Raw genomic sequence first — 20,564 nt, forward strand, 5'->3', positions numbered from 1 at the left:
TCTTTTTGGGCTTTGGTCTGCAGACACAAAGTGGTAACGATGTCATCTTTTCCTTTTCATAAACACACAAAATCCAAATTACATTTCACCTGTTCATACGATTTCTACTCCCAAGTTCAGTTCTAAGCAGGAGAGTAGATGGTTTACAAGGTCAAGTGAACTCCTTAGTTGTACCTCAGGACAACTGTACCCACAGTGTCTCTGTTCCTCCATGATAATGACTCAAAGGGAAAAACCAGGTGAGGAAAAGGGAGTTTGTGAAAGAGTGCAGCAGAGGGCAAAATCAAACATTTCGTTGATTGACTTGAGCCTCAGGCTGGATGTTGAGCTCTGAGACACATACATGACTAGCCGTGGTGGAAGAGAGAGGGTGGCTATGTCCACACAAAGACCAATATCCCTGCCAGAAAAACAAGGCAATGTATACCACCATGCAAGGTGGGTCACATATTCCCAGGCTTTCCGAAGAAGTGCCCACACCAAAACTGGTCAGGAGTGGAAGCCATGTGGGCCCAGGACAGTGGCACCAAGTCTCCCATTGATGACAAATCTTAAGAGCAACTTCCGGCATCCTCAACCCTGCATTACTCGGATCCCTCGCTCAGTAACACCGCTGTTCGTCTCACGTGGGGTCACACCACGGGAAGCCAGAAAAGCAACACTAAAACATGGAGCAACAGTTTCACGATAAAGCACCAATTCTAGGAGACTTCCACAGCTATGGGACCTAAAGGCCAATGCTGTCCTAATTCTTCAATCAAAAGTCCATGAAAGCCCGAATGACTATGTGAGTGACTAGTAGGAACTGCCGTGTTCTAACAGAGATCTTTGAATTTAACAATTTCTCCTCTCTCTGTCCCTTCCTACATTTCCACTCTCAGCCTATCTACCCCTATTATTTTCAGTAATGGGTATGAAATCTTGTGATAAAGAGCTTTCTTTTTACTTCTGATGGATGAGGCATGAATCATGTTATTAATAACTTTGTAGTAAGCTGATAGGAATCATTAGCATCTGCTCAGTACGTTGTAAACCCATCTGAAACCCCCCCCAGAAGATGAAAATTTCTTAAAAATGCAGTAAGAGTAATAATTAAATTACATACTTGTGACTTCTTGTAAGAAATCCAAACACGGTCGACTACTTCCAGAAATACTTATTGAAACAGCCAGTGGGGTCTGTCCTTCATAGTTCCTTGTGTTTGTGTCCGCTCCATAGTTATATAACATCCGTGCACAGAGTACATCATCCCTAAGGGCAGACAAATGTAAAGGAGTCTGTCCATCTTCTAAGCGACCCAAGTTTGTGTCTGCTCCTCTCTGAAGGAACATTCGGCAGTAAGAGTGATTGCTTTTGATCACCGCGTATCGCAACAGGAAACCGTTCTGGATGTCGATGTTGGCATTGTGGTCCAGGAGGATCTTCACGCAGCTTGACCTCTCTCGGATGATGGCGAGCTGAAGGGGGGTGGTGCCTTTATCGCTGAGCGGGTCGACCTCAGCCTTGAACTCCAGTAGGAGTCGGACAAATGAGTCCCTACCATAGTGAGCAGCCACATGGAGGGGAGTCCAGCCATCATTGCTTTTGGCATTAATAATGTCGCTCCTGTATTCAGATTCTAACATCAGGCGTGCGATCCGAGCCCGGCCGTGCATGGCCGCGTAGTGAAGAGCAGTGAAGCCTCCGATCAAGTCCTTAACTGTTGGATCGGCTAGGATGAAAACCAAAATGAAAACATTAGCGGACTCGAAGACAAAACAATAAACTCTACACCATGGCACAGAGCACTCAAGACCATTCCCAGGAAAAAAATGTGAAATGATTGAAGATTATAATGAACGTTAAGTACTTCTTTCTCATTTTAATTGAAGCATTGTTTTCACAGAAAATAAATTTTGGTAGAAAGTCATCAAACCTGGGTTAACAGAATGAAAATGACCTGCAGGGTATTTAAAAGATAGGCAAAAAGAGAGCGTTCAGATTGCCACAGCCCCTCTCTGTCCTAATTCAACCAACTGCTTTCGGCTACTCAGCTCTCTCATTTCTGTATTGTTTCATGTTTCTCTTTGGTTTTGAACTTTTTGTTTTATTTTCTCTTGTGCTTCTTGGTCTTAAAGAGAAGCATGTGTAGCAACATCTGCTGCTCTAAAGGACGGATGTACTGTGGTCTGGCAGGCTGTGTTGTTTTAGGGTATATTAGGTAAAAAAAAAAAAAAAAAAATCTTCTGTGGTCTGCAGAAATTCCAAAGCATGTAAGATATATGTTAAGTGATCGTGATAAATCATTTTTTGTAAGATAAAAGGCCATTCTGTAGATTCTTAGTTTTATAAGAATTTTGGAATTTCTAAGAATTAAGCAGCACATTGTGTGAAAAACTAGGAGAAACCTCAGCCCTGTAGAAATTTTTTCTATAATAGTTCCAAAATGCTCTCCTAAACGGGCTGATTTCTGGAAAAAGAGAGAGAGAAAGAAAGGGAAGCAACAACTGACAATCTGCTATGTGACTCGAGTCACAGACTTTTGTCACCTGCCCAAACTTCCCTGAAGCCAAGGGCCTTCTTGGGCAGTGGGGAAAAAAGGGAAAAGAAGCGCTCCCTCCTATTATGTAGGTCACGTCCTAGGGACCAGTAATCTTAGGTGAAAATAAATTAGCCAGATCTAATCATCTAGGATTAAAATGCTCTCTTCTTATGAAAGTCACCCTTAATTTCTGGTTTGTTCAAGAGAAATTCATGAGTGTTTTCCAAACACACAAAAAGCCTCCACGGTTATAGGACTAAAACACTCCTGTGTTGTTTACTAAAACGTTATTTAGTTCTCAACTGTATGATGACAGCTGGGTCCTTTAGAAAAATATATGAGGCGGAAAACTACATATACAATATTAATACTACTAAGAATAAAAAATACCATTAAGAAGTAGTTGCTAACAAAACCTGTAAAAAGTTAACGTTTTTAGGAAAGCTGTATCAGTTGAATTTCTAAAATCATTTAGTATAAACTGACACTACCCAGTGGTCGTTACCATTTAAAGAAAATAAGAGTATTTTATCTGCCTTGGTCTTCTCTTTAAAAAAACAAGCAAACAAGCAAGCAAGCGAGCGAGCATGTTTAAACAAAGCATTTTGCTGCCATCTACTGGTAAGGCACAAACTTGAGTAACAAATATTTTCATTTTGACAGCTTACGCTGAGCCCTCAAGTCTTGGACACCTACCTCCCTTAAAATATGGAGACTAAGACAGGCGTGAAATCTAAAAGACCCCTTCTATTCGAATGAAACAATGAATCTTGCCAAGACTTCCATTTCTAATCTATACCTGACCAATCAGCTGCTTCTTTCTTCATCTGTCAGACTGAAAAATACCTTCTTGTATTTCTCCCACCTTTGAATCCACCAGGGGTGTCTTTAAAGGTGCCAGCAGTCTTACGCGCATCCTATACTCGCTCCATTGGACAGTAAGATTGAAATTATGTTACATGAAATTGTACCAGCATCTTTGGTTTTCCACTTTAGGTCTTTTTTACGTGCTACTTGCATTTTGGTGCTATACTGAGCTAGGAAAAACAAAGATTAACAGATACAAGGATCTGCTTAGTCTCAGTAAAAACCATGAAAATGCAATACAGCACACGCGGAAAACACAGCCAAGAAGGAAGAGCTAGAAATTAACAATGCATAAAATCTGTATACTTACCGTCCAGACAGAAGACAAATGAAGACACAAACAGAGATTAATTTAAGGATTATTACAGCTAATGCCAACAGATAAGGAAAAGATCTCATTTGTAATTAATAACAGGAACTGCAAAACGCCTAGATAAAAATTGAATAAGAGATGTGCAAGGCCCATGTGAAGACACTTCTTTGATTGAACTGAATTCCCTTCATCTGTATCTGCTCAATTGTCCCTTCATCAGAAAAGCTTTCTCTGAACACTAACTGAAGCCCCAGCCACCTTATTACTTTGTCCCCTTAGCATGCTTCTGCCTTCTTGCAGGTGCAGAGATAAAATAAAATTTTATCACAGGTGCAGAAGTAAAATAAAAAAAAATAAGTTTATTTTAAACAGGTTTTAGTAGTTTCAAGAAATCCATTTAAGTCTACTGAAAAATTTTAAAGTGTATATGAATAAAAAATATCTCCCACCAATATGACTTTTTCCCCAACTACTGAGGTACAACTTTACAACAAAATTCACCCACTTTGAGTGTAGAGGTTGATGAACTCTGTCGAACTGTAGACAGCCATGTAGCCATCACCACAATCAAAATATTCCCATCATCTCAGAAAGTTCCTTCCTGACTCTTTACAGTCAATTCCTTGCACAGACTGTGGGTCCCAGGCAACCACCACAGGTTTGCTCTTCTAGAATGGTGTATAAGTGAAATCATACAGCATGTAGACTTTTGTGTTTGAATGATTTCACTTAGCATGACGTTTCTGAAATACACCCACGTTGCTGGTGTGTATGTATTAAAAGCTCATCCTTGGGACGCCTGGGTGGCTCAGTTAGTTAAGTGGCTGCCATCGGCTCAGGTCATGATCCCAGCGTCCAGGGATCGAGTCCCGCATCGGGCTCCTTGCTCAGCAGGGAGCCTGCTTCTCCCTCTGCCTCTGTGCCACTCTGCCTGCCTGTGCTCTCTCTCTCTCTCTGACAAATAAAGAAATAAATAAAATCTTAAAAAAAAAAGATTTAAAAATAAATAAATGAAAGCTCATCCTTTGTATTGCTGAAAAGTATTATATAATATGGACATACATTTACTGAGGGATTTGCCAGCAGATGGACAACTGCATTATTTCCAGTTTGAGGCTATTATGAATGAGGCTACTGTGAACATTCACATACCAGTCTGTTGTTTTTTATTTCCATTGGGTAAATACCTGGGAAAGAACTGCTGGGCCACCTGTTAAATGTACATTTAACCTCCCAAGAAACTGCCACAATTTTTCTAAGTGGCTGTACAATATCACAATTCTCTCAGCAACACTGTATGAGAGTAACGGTTCTACATATTCACTAATACTGGCATCATCAATAATTTTAATTTTACTGTTCCAGAGAGTATAAAATAGCAAACTGCTGAGGTTTTAATTTATATGACCCTGATGACTAGTGACACTGGGCTTATTCAGATAGTTTCTTTTGTTAGCGTCTGTTGAAATTACTCATTTTTACTAAATTGTTTTTCTCATTACTGAGTTTACAATTCCATTGTGTATATATTCTGATACAAGTCTTTGTCAGCTGTTTTGCAAATGCTGTCTCCTAGTATCCTGATTGCTTTTTCATTTTCCTTTTTTTGAAGAGCAAAATGTTTCAATGTTGAGGAAGTCAACTGATTTGTCTTTTACGGCTTGTGCTTTTTGCATCCTGTTTAAGAAACCACATTGAGATACCACCTTGCACCAGTTAGATTGGCCAAAATTAACAAGACAGTAAACAAGTGTTGGAGAGGATGTGGATAAAGGGGGACCCTCTTACACTGTTGGTGGGAATGCAAGTTGGTGCAGCCACTTTGGAGAACAGTGTGGAGATTCCTTAAGAAATTAAAAATAGAGCTTCTCTATGACCCTGCAATTACACTACTGGGTATTTACCCCAAAGATACAGATGTAGTGAAAAGAAGGGCCATCTGTACTCCAGTGTTCATAGCAGCAATGGCCATAGTCGCCAAACTGTGGAAAGAACCGAGATGCCCTTCAGCGGACAAATGGATAAGGAAGATGTGGTCCATATATACAATGGAGTATTATGCCTCCATCAGAAAGGATGAACACCCAACTTTTGTAGCAACATGGACGGGACTGGAAGAGATTATGCTGAGTGAAATAAGTCAAGCAGAGAGAGTCAATTATCATATGGTTTCACTTATTTGTGGAGCATAAGAAATAACACGGAGGACATGGGGAGATGGAGAGGAGAAGGGAGTTGGGGGAAATTGGAGAGGGAGACGAACCATGAGAGACTGTGGACTCTGAGAAACAAACTGAGGGTTTTAGAGGGGAGGGGGCTTGGAGGGTTGGATGAGCCTGGTGGTGGGTATTAAGGAGGGCACGTGTTGCATGGAGCACCGGGTGTGATGGATAAACAAAGAATCTTAGAACACTGAAAAAAATAAAATAAAATAAAATTACCAAAAAAAAAAAACTTTGCCCAACACAGTGTTACCTAGAATTTGTGTCTTCTTCTAAAAGTTTTGTATTTTTAACTCTTACATTTAGGATAATGACTTACTGATAGCTGACTTCTGTGTAAAGTGAGATCAGATCAAGGTTTATTATTCCATACAGATATCTAGTTGCCCAGGGCAACCTGTTATAAAGACCACCTTTTCCCCAGTGATTGATCCTTGTGCCACGGACAAAAAACAATTTACTATACAAAGCGTGGGTCTTTTTCCAAACTCTGTTCTGTTCTACTGACCAAAAAGTATATTCATACACCCTTACTGGAGTGTCCTGATTACTATAGTTTTAATGGAAGTTGAGATAGTAGCAGGTAGTACATATCCCCAAACCTTTTTAAAAACTGTTTTGCTCAATAAATATTTTTTATGTATTTTTTAAGGATTTTATTATTTATTTGACAGAGAGAGACACAGTGAGAGAGGGGGAACACAAGGGAAGAGGGGGAGAGGGAGAAGTAAGGTTCCCTCCGAGCAGGGAGCCCGATGTGGGGCTCAATTCCAGGACCCTGGGATCATGACCCGAGCCAAAGACAGATGCTTAACGGACTGAGCCACCCAGGCACCCCTAGTCAATAAATTTTAGAATCAACTCGTCAATTTCTTCAAAGAAGCCTGTGAGATTTTGACTGGAACTCCACTGACTCAAAAAATGGAAACCATTCCCAAATACTCTAGGTAATATTGATTCTTCCAAACATGAAAGAACAATATCTATTTATTTAGGTCTTCTTTAATTTCCCTCGGCAATGTTTTGTACTTTTTAGTGTATAGGTCTTGCACATCTTTCGTTACGTTACTAAATACTTTAAGTTTGGTTGTTATAATAACAAATTGTTTTAAAATTTCATTTTCCAATTATTAACTGCTGATACAGAGAAATTTGATTACATACTGAGCTGTGTAAATTCACTAGCTAAATTCACATTTTAGTTCCAGCACATTTTTGTAGATTTCTTATGCTAGTCTACATACCCAATTACGTTCTCTGCAAACAAAGACAGCATCACTTCTCCCTTTCCCATCCACAGGATTCTTATTTAAACGAGTGTTAAGTACAAATGGTCAAAGCACATACTCTTGCCTTGTTTCTGATCTCAGAGGGAAAGCATTCAGCAGTTCACCATATACTATGATGCACATTGTAGTTTTTCCTAGTGCCTTTCCTTAGGTTTTAGAAGTTATCTTCTGCTTCTGGTTTGCTCAGTCTTTATGATGAATGGGTATTTTATAGGGTCATATGCCTTTTCTGCACCTATTGAAATGATCACTTGGTATCTGTACTTTTATTCCATTAATAATGTAAATTACCACGTTGAGTTTCAAATCTTAAACCCTGCATTCCTGGGGTAAACAGTACTTGGCCAAGATATAATATTCTTTTTTGTACACTGATGGCTTAGATTTGCTGTTATTTTGTCAGGGATTTTTGTATCTATCATCACGAAGAATACTGGTATGTAGTTTTCATTTCTTTCAATGTCTATTTGGTCTTGTATCAGGGCAACACAGTTTGGAAGTGTTCCCTCAAAGAGTCTGGGAAGCAATGTTATTGTTTAGTCTTTCAACCTTTTAAAATAATGCAACAGAGAAAGCAGCTGGGCCCAAAGTTTTCTTAGTGAAAAGTTTTATTTATGAACTAAGTTTCTTTGATATAGGACTGTTCAATTGTTTCATTCCCCCTTGGATCAGTTTTGGCAATTTATGTCTTCCCAGGAATTGGTCCATTTCTTCTAAATGGCAAAAAGGTGTTTGTTATATTCCTATCACCCTCTCAATGTCTGCAGGATCTATAAATAGTTTTCCCATGCTTAGTTCTGGTTATGTGTTTTCTCTCTTGCTTTCTTCATCAGTCTGGCTGGAGATTTATTAATTTCGTTGATCTCTTCAAAGAGCCAACTTTTGCTTTTTTTGTTTCACCAATTTTCTCCATCATTTGCCCTTTTTTTTTTTTTAAAGATTTTATTTATTTATTTGACAGACAGATCACAAGTAGTCAGATAGGCATGCAGAGAGAGAAGGGGAAGCAGGCTCCCTGATGAGCCGAGAGCCCGATACGGGGCTTGATCCCAGGACCCCGAGACCATGACCCGAGCCAAAGGCAGAGGCCTAACCCACTGAGCCACCCAGGCGCCCCCATTTGCCCATTTTTCAACCCACTGATTTCTCATCACTCACTCCTATTCTTACTTTGGGTTTAATTCCAACAGGACATAGAAGCTGTTCCAATACAGCCCTCTTTATTCTCCCCTTCTTTGTGCCACTGCTGTCATATATATTACATATTTATATAGATGGATTTTTTTTAAGACTTTCTTTCTTTCTTCTTTTTTTTTTTTTTTTAAGAGAGAAGAAAGAGAGGGAGAGAGAGAGAAGTGAGGTGAGAGACAGAGGGAGAAGCAGACTCCCTGCTGAGCAGGGAGCCCGACGTGGGCCTCAATCCCAGGACTCTGGGATCACCACCTCAGCTGAAGGAAGGTGCTTAACCAACTGAGCTGCCCAGGTGACCCCTAACAGCAATCTAATGCTTGTTATATGCTATTGTCTTAAAGAGATGAAAATTGGGGAAAATACATTTATACTGTCTATGGCAGCATGATTCTAAGGTGGGCTCTCCCATAATCCCTGCCTCTTCAGGTCCATGCCTTTGTGTACCTCTCCCCTGGAGCTTTAAACAGGACCTGTGACTTCCTTCTAACCCAAAAGAATTTGGCAAAGGTAATGAACTGTCACTACTGTGATTGTGCTATGTTATATGAGGTTTCATCTTGCTGGCAGACTTGCTACAGTGACTCTCATTGCTGACTTGATAAGGTAAGGACTGCTAGTGGGAAAGCCCATGGGACAAGAATCAGCAGGTTATCTCTAGAAACCACAGAAACCTCCAGCCAAAGGTCCACAAGAAGTTGTGGCCCTTAGTCCTACAAGCACAAGGAAACTAACCTGGTAACAACCTGAGTAAGCTTGGAAGCAAATTTTTCTCCAGCCTATAGATGAGAACATTCTGGATAACACCTTAAAAGTACAGGGTAATAAATGTGTGTTGTATTAAGCCATATGTCAGTGTAATTTGTTACACGGCAACAAAAACAAATACATTGTTTTTAGATATACCTGAGTAATTACTTTCACCAGTGATTTTTATTTTTTTGTATGAAACACAAAGGACAGTTTTACTAGATACAAACTTCTGGATTGACAGGTTGTTTTTGGCAATCAGACTGTCACCCAGCTGCCTTCTGGCCATTGCTGTTTCTTATGTGAAATCAGCTGTTCACCTTATCAGGGAATTCTTACACATAATGAGTTACTTCTCTGGGTGCTTTCAAGATTTTCTCTTTGTTTTTGGCTTTCCATAGTTAGACTATTTTGTGTACAGTTAGACTATTTTGTGTACAGATGACTTTATCCTACTCCGAGTTCACTGAACTTTTCAGATGTACAGTTTAGTATTTATCATTAAATATCGAAGTTCTGGCCATGATTTCTTTAAATATTTTTTCTGCCTCTTTCTGTCCTCTCTTTTCTGGCTCTCTCATTAGGCTTCATGCATATGTCAGTATTCTTGATGACATCCCACAGGTCTATGGGCTCCAATTTTTTTTTTTTTAAACTTCTTTTTTCTATATGTTCTTCAGACCGAATAATGTTTCTTGATCAATTTCCAAGGTCACCAATTTCTTCTGCCAGTTCAAATCTGCTGTTAATTGCTGTAATGAATTCTTGATTTTAGTTATTGTACTTTCAACTGGAGAATTTAAACTTAGGGACATACACATTCAAAGATATGTAAATTCTATCTCTTTATTGCTAGCTTCTATGACGAGTCACTGTCATCATGTTTTCCTTTAATTCTCTGGACATGGTATCTGTCCTTAGTTCTTTGAACACATAATGGCTGCTTTGAAATTCTGTATAAGTAAAGCACGTGGATCCCTTCACAGACACCTTCTATTAGCTGGTCTTATTTCCTGTGTCTGAGCTATCCATTCCTGTTTCTTAGGCATGTCTCACAATTTCTCTGAAAACTGAAGATTTTAGGTGATATTGCAGCAACCCTGGATTAATGAGGAACACCTTAAAAGTGAGGATGGGGTGGAATGCTGCTGCTGTTTGTTTTAATGAAATGCTCAGACTAATTATACAAAATCTGTGTTCTCAGCTGTATGCAGCCACTTATGTCTCTGCTCAGTTGTTATTATTAAATTCTGGCTTCTAGGGGCCACTCCTAAGAATAATTTATGTTTGGTGAAGATAACTATTTCTGACCAATGATTGGTCAGAGGTTGTGCTTAAACATCTTGTAGCAGCAAGGCACCCACACTTGGGCAACATGGTTTGTGGACAGGCCGAGGTGGACACTCAGTCATCAGGGAATTTAGGAGTGTGCCCCAGCTCTCGTTCCCTGGTCTCAGGTTCAGCGAGGGAGGAGCAGATAACTGGGGTCCTCTCTGGCCTTTCTTAAGCATGCATGTGGGGGCACCTGGGTGGCTCAGTGGTTAAAGCCTCTGCCTTTGGCTCAGGTCATGATCTCAGGGTCCTGGGATCGAGCCCCACATCAGGCTCTCTGCTCGGCAGGGAGCCTGCCCCCCCCCCCACCCACTGGCTTGCCTCTCTGCCTACTTGTGATCTCTGTCTGTCAAATAAATAAATAAAACCTTAAAAAAAAAAAAAAAAAAAAGCATGAATGTAGCCTTCCAAATTCCCAGTACAGAGAAGTTTAAAGAAGCCCAAATGGACGTCTCCTTCTCCAGGTCTCCTATTAAATGTGAGGGTCCTGAGTTGCTTGGCCCAACCAGTACCGCAGCCTCAGGGAGCTGTGTCATTGGCTCTTCCAGATTATTTGTCACCTAAACTGACACCACTGTTATTTCCAACGATGCTCCACGCACGGGGCATTTTCACTGAGTGCTGAAAGCAGGTCAGCCCACTGGCAGCAAGGAGAGTGCTGGATCTCATGGTAACTGCTATAGAGATTGTTGGGGGGAAGGAAGGGCAGATGGGAGCAGCCACTTTGGGTTCAATTTCTTCTTATTCAAGTTTCTTATGGTGAAATTTAGATAACTGATTTAAGATCATTTTTCTTTTCTACCAGAAGCATTTGAAGTTACCAATTTCTCTCTAAACGCCACTCTAATACATCCCATAAACTTTGATATATTGTATTTTCATTATCATGCAGTTCAAAACATTGTTTTTATTTTTTTTTATTTTTTTTTTAAAGATTTTATTTATTTATTTGTCAGAACGAGAGAGAGAGAAAGCACACAAGCAGGCAGAGAGGCAGGCAGAGGTGGAGAGAGAGGCAGGCTCCCTGCTGAGCAAGGAGCCCGATACGGGACTCGATCCTAGGACCCTAGGATCATGACCTGAGCCGAAGGCAGCGGCTTAACCCACTGAGCCACCCAGGTGTCCCCAAAACATTGTTTTTAATTGCCAAACATCTGAGGCTGTCCTAGATATTCTGATAAACTTCCACTGTAGTCAGAGAACATATTCTTATATAATTCTTCTATTTCTTATAATTCTTACAGAATTCTTACAGTTTCATAAAATGTACTGAGACTTCAATGCGAGCATATCATTTATCCTGGTGTTCTATCATCCTGGTATTCACACATGAAAAAAAAATGTATATTCTGAAGGTGCTGGGTGCAGTTTTCAAAGATACCAATTAAGTCAATGAGCTTGATATTTTTCAGATTTTCTCTAGTTATTGATTTATTTATCTAGTTATTCTATTAATCGCTGAGAGATATAGAAATTTGCAACTATGACTGTCAAACTGTCCACTTTTTCCTTTAATTATCAAATTTTTGCCTAAAACTAGGCTCTTTTATGATGTACACATCTATGATCCACATTCCTCCTGATGAATCTGTCCAATCTGTCACTGTCTTTCTTTAGTTCTGGTAACAGTTTATGTCTTTTTTTTTTTTTTTTTTAAAGATTTTATTTATTTATTTGTCAGAGAGAGAGAGGGAGAGAGAGCGAGCACAGGCAGACAGAATGGCAGGCAGAGGGAGAAGCAGGCTCCCTGACGAGCAAGGAGCCCGATGTGGGACTCGATCCCAGGACACTGGGATCATGACCTGAGCCGAAGGCAGCTGCTTAACCAACTGAGCCACCCAGGCGTCCCCAGTTTATGTCTTAAAATAGATTTTATATGCTATTAACATAGCCACTCTGGCCTTCACTTAATTACCATTTGCACAGTATATCTTTACCCATGTATCTACTTTCAACCTATCTGTCTCACTACAGTGAAAGCGAACCTCTTGTAGGCAGCATTTAAGTGAGTCTTGTCTACTCCTTTTAGACAATTTCTAGCTTTCAACTGGAGTGTTTTGTCCATTAATGCGTAATATAATTATTGCTATTGTTTAGGTTTACCATTTTATTATTTGTTTTCCCTTTGTTTCCTCTATTGTTCCCCTTCTTTCCTTTACTCCCTTTTTTGTACTATTAGACCATTTTTTAATATTTCATTTTAATGTCTCTATTGACTTTTTGGCTATACAGCTTTACTTTTTTTTTTTTTTTTAACTGGTTGTTCTAAGGACTGGAATATATACCAACCTGATCAAAATCATTATCAGGATTTATACAATGTACTATTATATGTATCCCATTTGCATTTAAAAGGAAAATCCTAAAATCAGGAAAATACACATATAACCATCATACCCTAGTTTACTATACCTGTGATTACCCTTGAAAAAGTTTTGGGAAGCACCAAATGCATTTAGCAAAGTTACATAGGAAAAGACATTGCTTGGAGGTCTAAAACATAGTTATGCATCGTGTTGTAAGTATTAACACAGGAAAGAGAGGCAAAAGTGATGGAGGAAAGCAATCTAAAGCAAAGTTTAGATGATCATCTAAAACTCTGCTAATAATTCACCACAGAATGAAAAGTTGGAAGGTCAGATGGTATAATGTCTTCAAACAGGATTTCGCCTAGAAACTATTTTTTCACTAATGAAAAAATGCAAATTTAGTAAAGCAGCAGTGGGAAAAACAAAACAAAGAAAAAAAACCCAGCATTCCATGATACTACTCTCAACACTGATGTTAGACTTGCAGCTTTTCTTCTATACCTTTTAAAAAATTACACATAAGTGTAGTCATAGTCTAATAACTTAATCTTTGTTTGGGCATGAGAATTTTAAAAATTTTGTGAAATGAGGGGTGAAATTTTCAGACAGAAAAAAATCTCTTCACTTAGGATGGATTTCTTGAAATAAATTAATTAGAAGAAAATTTACTGGACAAAAAGATCTCCCAATTCTAAGGATCTAATATATACTCCTAAACTGCTTTCTCCAAGTACTTTCATCAATTCCTACCGTTAACTTTTCTGTTTTAACACACTTGGGATATCATTTGCAAAATCCTTCATTTTTGAAAAGCTAAAAATAATTTCTTAGCACACTGCTACGGATGTCTTTGATTCATCCCTTATCTTCCCAACTTACTTTCATGTGTTTCACCATGAGGATTTTACCTACGATATCAAGAGGAGCCCTGAGATACTTTCCTTAGGTTCCTATGGGGATCTGCTCTACAGATTTAACTTCTAGAGCTTCAACTGACTGTCCTTCAGGTCAGTGACATAAACACTGAATTTGAAGATATATAAACACACATTAAGATCAGGGTTTCTTAAGGTTATTTTCTTAAAATGTCAACATGATCTTAGAATTTTTAGGAAGATTCCAAATGGCAAAATGAAGAGGAAAATAATAATAATCATGGGTTTCTTATAATTCCCACTATTATAATACAGACTCCTCTGCATAACAGCATACTAACCTGGTCAGAAAGATTATCAGGATTTGTACTGATATGCGTTCAGAAACTCTAATATTTCTGGGCATCATAAAACCCTAAGTATTCATTTTGAAGCACAAGATCTGAAAGCACAGGTACACCTTGTTTGACTGTGTTGTGCTTTATCACACTTTTTACAAAAGGAAGGAAACCTGCATCCTTGAGCAAGTCTTTGGGCACCATTTCACCAACAGTATTTGCTCACTTCATGCCTCTCTCTGTACCATATGTGGGTAACTCTCAGTATTTCAAACCTTTTCATTATTGTTCTATTTGTTCTGGTGATCTGTTACCAGTGATGTTTGATGTGACTATTGTAATGGTTTGGGAGCACAATACACTGTAACCGCATAAGAAGTGAAACTTAAGCAATAATGATCGGCCATTATCCCATCTCTCCCCGTCTTCTCAAGCCTCCTGATTCCTTGAAACATAACAATATTGATATTAAGCAAATTAATAACCCTAAATGGACTCTAAGTCTTTAAGTGAAAGCAAGAGCCATGTGTCTCTCACTTTAAATCAAAAGCTAGAAATGATTAAGCTTAGTGAGGAAGGTGAGTCAAAAGCCAAGATGGGCTAAAAACTAGGCCTCCGGTGCCAAACAGTTAGCCAAGCTGTGAATGCAAAGGAAAAGTTCTTGAAGGAAATGAAAAGTGCCACTCCAGTGAACCCACGAATGATAAGAAGGCAAAACAGCCTTACTGCGGATATGGAGAGCGTTTCAGAGGTCTGGACAGAAGACCACAGCAGCCACAACATTCCCTTAAGCCAACGCCCAGTCCAGAGCCAGGCCCTAACTCACTGTCTTCAGTTCTGTGAAGGCTTAGGGATGCGGGGAAGCGGCAGAAGTCCAAAGCTAGCAGAGGTGGGTTCGTGAGGTTTAAGGAAACAGGCCGTCTCATAACATCCAAGTACAAGGTGAAGTAGCAGGTGCTGATGGAGAAGCCGTGGCCAGTCATCCGGAAGACCCAGCTCAGAGAATTCATGAAGGGGAACACACTAAACGATAGATTGTCAATGTAAACAAAACTGCCTTCTATTGAAGAAGGTGCCATCTAGGACTTAACATAGCTAGAGAGGAGAAGTCAATGCCTGGCTTCAAAGCTTGAAAAAGACAGGCCAACTCTTGCTAGGAGCTAGTGCAGCTGGTGACTGTAAGTTGAAGCCAATACTCACTCACCATTTCGAAAGTCCTAGGGCTCTTAAGAATCATGCTAAATCCAGTCTGCCTGTGCTCAGTATAGAGAACAAAACCCGGATGACAGCATAGCTGTTTACCACAGGGTTTATGGAGTATTTTAAGCCCACTGTTGACACTGACTACCCAGGAAGAGAGATTCCTTTCAAAATGTTACTGCTTGTTGACAATGTAACTGGTCACCCAAGAGCTCTGATGGAGGTGGACAGTGAGGTTAACGCTGTTTTCATGCCTGCTGTCACAACATCCGTCCTCCAGCCGATGGATCAAGAAGTAATTAAGATTTTTAGGTCTTATTATTTAAGAAATATTTTTATAAGGCTACAGCTGCCATACACAGTGATTCCTCTGATGGACCTAAGCAAAGAAAACTGAAAACCTAGAAACAATTCACCCTTCTAATTGCCACTCCGCATTGTGATTCATAGGAAAAGTCGAAGTATCAACGTGAACAGGAGTTTGGAACAAGCTGATTCCCACCCTCATGGATGACTGCCAGGAGTTCAAGACCTCAGCAGAGTCAGTAACTACAGATGTGGTGGAAACAGCAGGAGAACGAGAATTAGAAGTGGAGCCACTTCTAATGGGACGGAGTGGGTGCCATCTCATGACCAAACACGAATAAATGAAGACTTGCTTCTTAGGGATGAGCAAAGAAAGTGGTTTCTGGAGATGGGATCTACTCCTGGGGCAGATGCTGTGAACACTGCCGAGATGACAACCAATGACTTAGAATGTGACATAAACTTCGCTGATAAGGCAGCCGCAGGGTGAGAGAAGACAGACTCTAATTTCGAAAGAAGCTGTGGGTAAGAGGCTATCAGACACAAACGGAGAAATGGTTTGTGTAAGGAAGAGGCAATCGATGTGGCAAACTTCATAGCTGTCTTATTTTCAGAAATCACCACAGTCACACCAGCCTTTACAACCACAACCCTCATAAGTGGGCAGCCATCAACACAGAGGCAAGACCCTCCAGCAGCAAAAGGACTAGGACTGGCTGAAAGCTCCAGTGATGGTTAGCATTGAGCAATGAAGTCTTTTCTAATGAAGGCGCGCACGTGCACCAAACACACACATTTTATACACACACACAAACACACACACACACACACACACATATATATTTTTTTTTTAGGGGCGCCTGGGTGGCTCAGTCAGTTAAGTGTCTGACTCTTCATTTTGGCTCAGGTCATGATCTCAGGGTCCTAAGATCGTGCTCTGCAGGGCATCTGCGGATATGGAGATAGTCTCTCTCTCCCTCTGCCCCTCCCCTGCTGGCACGCATTCTCTCTCTAAAATGAGTAAATAAAAGAAAGGTTTGTATACACTTTTTAAACACAATGCTATTGCACCCTTCACAGTCTCCAGTACAGTGTAAACAGAATTCTTCTACGCACTGGGAAACCAAAACTTCACTCACTTGCTTCGCTGTGATACTCATGTCATTGCCGCCATCTAGAACGGAACCTGCTACACCTCCTGGGCATGCTGGCCAAGCCGCAAAATGTAATTTACCTGCACAAACTTACGTTTCACCTCTGTGAGGTCTACCCTGGTAGCTACTGTTAACATGTAGCTACTGAGCCCTTGAAACATGGCCACTTGGACCACAGTGCTGAATTTTTTAATTTCATGGAAACGTAAACAGGCCAGGTTTCAACAAGAAAGAGAGACTCCCCAATTTTATTTTTTACCCACTCTGGAATATAGACAGTATCAGCTAACCATGTCAAACTCGCTCCTTTTCTCACTGAAACTGGGTTCCTCCCACAGGGGCCACCAGTGTGGCTTCACGTGGCCGCTCCCTGACCAGGCTTCCCCGGTGTCATGTCGCGGGCGCCACGGCTCGGTCACCCACTGCCTGTTATCTCTGAGTGTTGTTAGCGCCCTGTGATCACTCATTGGTGGTTTTACTGTGCAGGTTTAACAGTGGTGAGTGGTCTTACTAAACCTCTATGTCCTGCTTTGATGTTGTTGGTGGTGGTGGTGGTTTTTTAATTGCATTTGGTTAACTTTCCCCTGCTCCCTCAACCAACAGCAACTTTTTTCTCCCTCAGGCCCCAAAAGTCTGTGATCTTGATTCCTTTTCCCTGCCACGGCATGTCCAATTGATCTATCCGCAAAGACTGTTGCCTCCCCTTTCAAAACCTACCCAGAATCTGACCACTTCTCAATACAGGACTGCTACTGTCTACACTGAGCCGCTGGCAATTCTCGCCTGAATTATTCCGAAGCTTCCTGATGCGTCTTCCCATTTATCCTTGGCTCCTCTACATGACAGCTTTCTCAAGCCAGATGAGCCCTTCAGGAAGTTCTCCTCATTCTTCAGTTGAGAAGCCTGCGATGGTTTTCCATTCTCAGTCGGAACAAAGTCCAAAGTCTTTTGAACCTTCAAGGACCTGCAGACCACATCAGCTGATCAGATGCTCTCTCTAACCCAGTCAGCCCTCTCTCCCATTGCTCTGCTCTCGCTGTTGTCCTCCTGGCTTTTTCTTCAAAGTGCTAAGTATGTTCCCATCCCTGAGTGTGTGCGGCACTTGCCTGTTTCCTTTACCTTTAACATTTTTCTCCCAGATATTCTCATGGTTGGGTCTTCCTTTCCTGCAGGGCTCAACTCCAAGGGCACATCGGGAGCCTTCCCTACATACCTCATTTAAAACAAAATCCTGTGCTTCTCGATCCCTTCTCTGCTTCATCTTTCTTCACAGTGCCCATCGCCACCTGACGCTGTACACGTCACTGTCAATTTCCTCCACTTAGAAGTGCGCCGTGGCAGCAGGGACTTTAGGTGTCGCTGGGTCCCCAGTGCTCAGAACGGTGTCCGACACATGGCAGGTGCTCAATAAATATGTGTTTAGGTTCGGGTGTAGGCAAGTGAGACCACAGTCCCAATCAGGGAGCAGGGACCCACCTGCTCTTGCCTGAGATCTCACGCTCTTTCCCTAAGATCACATACCATCACCAGTGAGCTTGCTAAAACACAAATCTGTCTCCGCCACTCCTGTCAAATGGCTCACCACAGTCCCTGGAAATCAATTTTGGATATGCTTTCATCATAATGAACTCTTCTCAGTTCCTAAAACCAAACATGCTTCCCTTCTCCTTCTACCCTTCACACTCAGTGTCCTGTGGGTTTCAAATAATCCCACATCTCTGTCCTTCTGGTGCCCCATCCTTGCCTCGCCTTTCAAGCCCTCAAGTCCAACCATGCTTTCTCTAGGAAACCTCCTTCCTGGCTGCCCCCGCCTCCACCCCTGTAACAGCGGGGCCCCTTTTATATGTGGCACTCAGGTGGCTCTGTTGGAACTGCACTGTCTCCTTATAGGCCATACACAATCATGGCTAAGACCATGGGTCTGAATCCTAGCTCCAGTACTTATGGGGTGAATGGCCTGCGGCAAATTACTTCCCAACGTTTGGCTCGGTTTTCTCAATGGAAAGACTACTCCTAACCCTTATAGAATGGTTGTGAAGAATCAGGCTAGTGCTAAGTGCGAAGTAGAAAATGCTGGCTCTAAATCTACCCACCCAACAGTCTATGAAGTGCCAGACGGCTAGCACAATGTTTGCTCACTCTTTATCTTACTGCCTGGCCCGGAGCCTGGCATATGGTAGGTGCTCAAGAAATATTTGCTGAATCAATATATGAACGTGTGATTTACAGAGTTTACCAACTGGCCACCTCATCTGTCTATACGAATCCTCTCTCCACTCTCATGGGAGGGGGGAGTAAGGAGGGGAGAGGAAGTGAACCTCTGTTTCCTGTGGGTTATTCTGCTCACTTACCCTTTTGAATCTGACTTCATTTCCCCTTGCTATCCATTACCAAAGAAGCTTATTAGGACAAGGGGGCTAATCTGACTGGAGATGTTCAAACTCTTGAAGAAACTGTGGTTTCAGGAAAAGAGCAGGGGGTGATAAGGTCAAGCGCTTTTCTGATCCCACCACAAGGACGGCCCATGTTCAACCGCTATTTTTCAAGAAAGCATCAGTCTGGTCTCCGTAAGGCTGGGGAGCAATCCTTTTAGAGAGCTGACACTTGTCTCTTCGCTCTCTCACCGAGAATGAATCGGATATGGGCTCTACCCTCAGAAGTTCCAGACTAACAGGAGTTACACTGAATACCACAGGAATTAGTCACTGGGCTTGTGACAGGAGCTGCAGTAAAAAGGTACAGAGAATAACATCCCATAACAAGTCTGGATGGCAAGAGATTCCCGAGGAAGGGGTGTGACAGAGAAGTTGGAGTGAACGAGGGGAGCGTGGCAGCAGTGGGGTGAGCTGGGGGATTCAGCAGGTCCTGCGCAAAGGCCTCTGAGCTCAGTGAACGTGAATGAACACAGAGGGCCTGTGGCTCGGAGGTGAAGCTGAGACCTTGCCGGGCCATGTGGAAGTGGAAAGAAGGGGAAAACTTTCAGGGATAGATTTGAAAAAGGAAATATGTGCATTTTCATTTTTTATCACGGATCACTCTGTTCGGAGACGGGCTGGGAGGGGGCCAAGACTGGAAGCAGAGATGGAGAAGAGCATCGCGGTCCTGGTTCCCTTCCCTCGAGGTGGAGCAGTGCCTCCGACGGCAAGAGAGGAGAAGATCTGGCAACTGTTTAGGAGGAAGAAATCAAGGGTGATTTCTAAATTGCTGGTCTCACAGGCTGTGGTGTGAGCCGTGGACGTACAAGAGGCTTACCTGGCAGCTAGACACACGGGTTGCAAGGTCAGAAGGCATGCCTAGGCCAAACACAGAGCACCCCCGAAGCATTTCACGTGGCCAAGGGGACAAGGGAGGAGGAAGTTCTTTCTTCTGTTAATGTTTCCAAGCAGATACATAACGTGCTAGGAAAAAAGTACACACCAAACCTCCTAACTCTGCCACGGTAACAGGAGTGAGTAAAAAGATGGTACTCTTCAAGAACTAAAGAGAAGCTTCTCCAAAATATTTAGTTCTGTTGTTTTAAAATGTTATGCGAAAACATAAAGGGCTAAAACTGGCCAAGACATCCTTAAAGAACAAGGAGAGGAGACCTGACGCCCTCCCCCCATCTCCGTCCTTCGGAAATCAAATCTTATCATGGAGCGATATTAATTACAACAGCTATCATAGGGACTCAGGGTTCTACCAACAGACACTAGACTCAGTGGAACCACACGCACATGAAAACTTTATATCTGAGCTGGAATGGCATAGCAATGGGGACAGAAGGGATGATTTAGGCTACCTTTATGGGGAAAAAATATGAAATTGTTCCTGACCATCTCATACCATACATCAAAACCAATTCTATACATCCATCCAATTCATCTGTCCAATACATCTACCTAATTCTGGACAGATTAA

General features: G+C 41.5%; 1 protein-coding gene across 2 annotated transcripts in view; it reads right to left on the bottom strand.

Moving 5' to 3' along the window:
* LOC111152687 (ankyrin repeat and SOCS box containing 7) overlaps positions 1-20,564 on the bottom strand; it is a 50,348-nt gene that overhangs the window by 15,510 nt on the left and 14,274 nt on the right. For both annotated transcript variants that reach the window (XM_022511255.1, XM_022511256.1), the window contains exon 5: positions 1,106-1,711. In XM_022511255.1, coding sequence (XP_022366963.1) covers positions 1,106-1,711 — 606 coding nt within the window. The remainder of the gene's footprint in view (positions 1-1,105; positions 1,712-20,564) is intronic.

Source organism: Enhydra lutris, unplaced genomic scaffold (assembly GCF_002288905.1).
Source record: "Enhydra lutris kenyoni isolate GAN:26980312 unplaced genomic scaffold, ASM228890v2 scaffoldscaffold29, whole genome shotgun sequence".
Taxonomy (NCBI): Eukaryota; Metazoa; Chordata; class Mammalia; order Carnivora; family Mustelidae; genus Enhydra; species Enhydra lutris.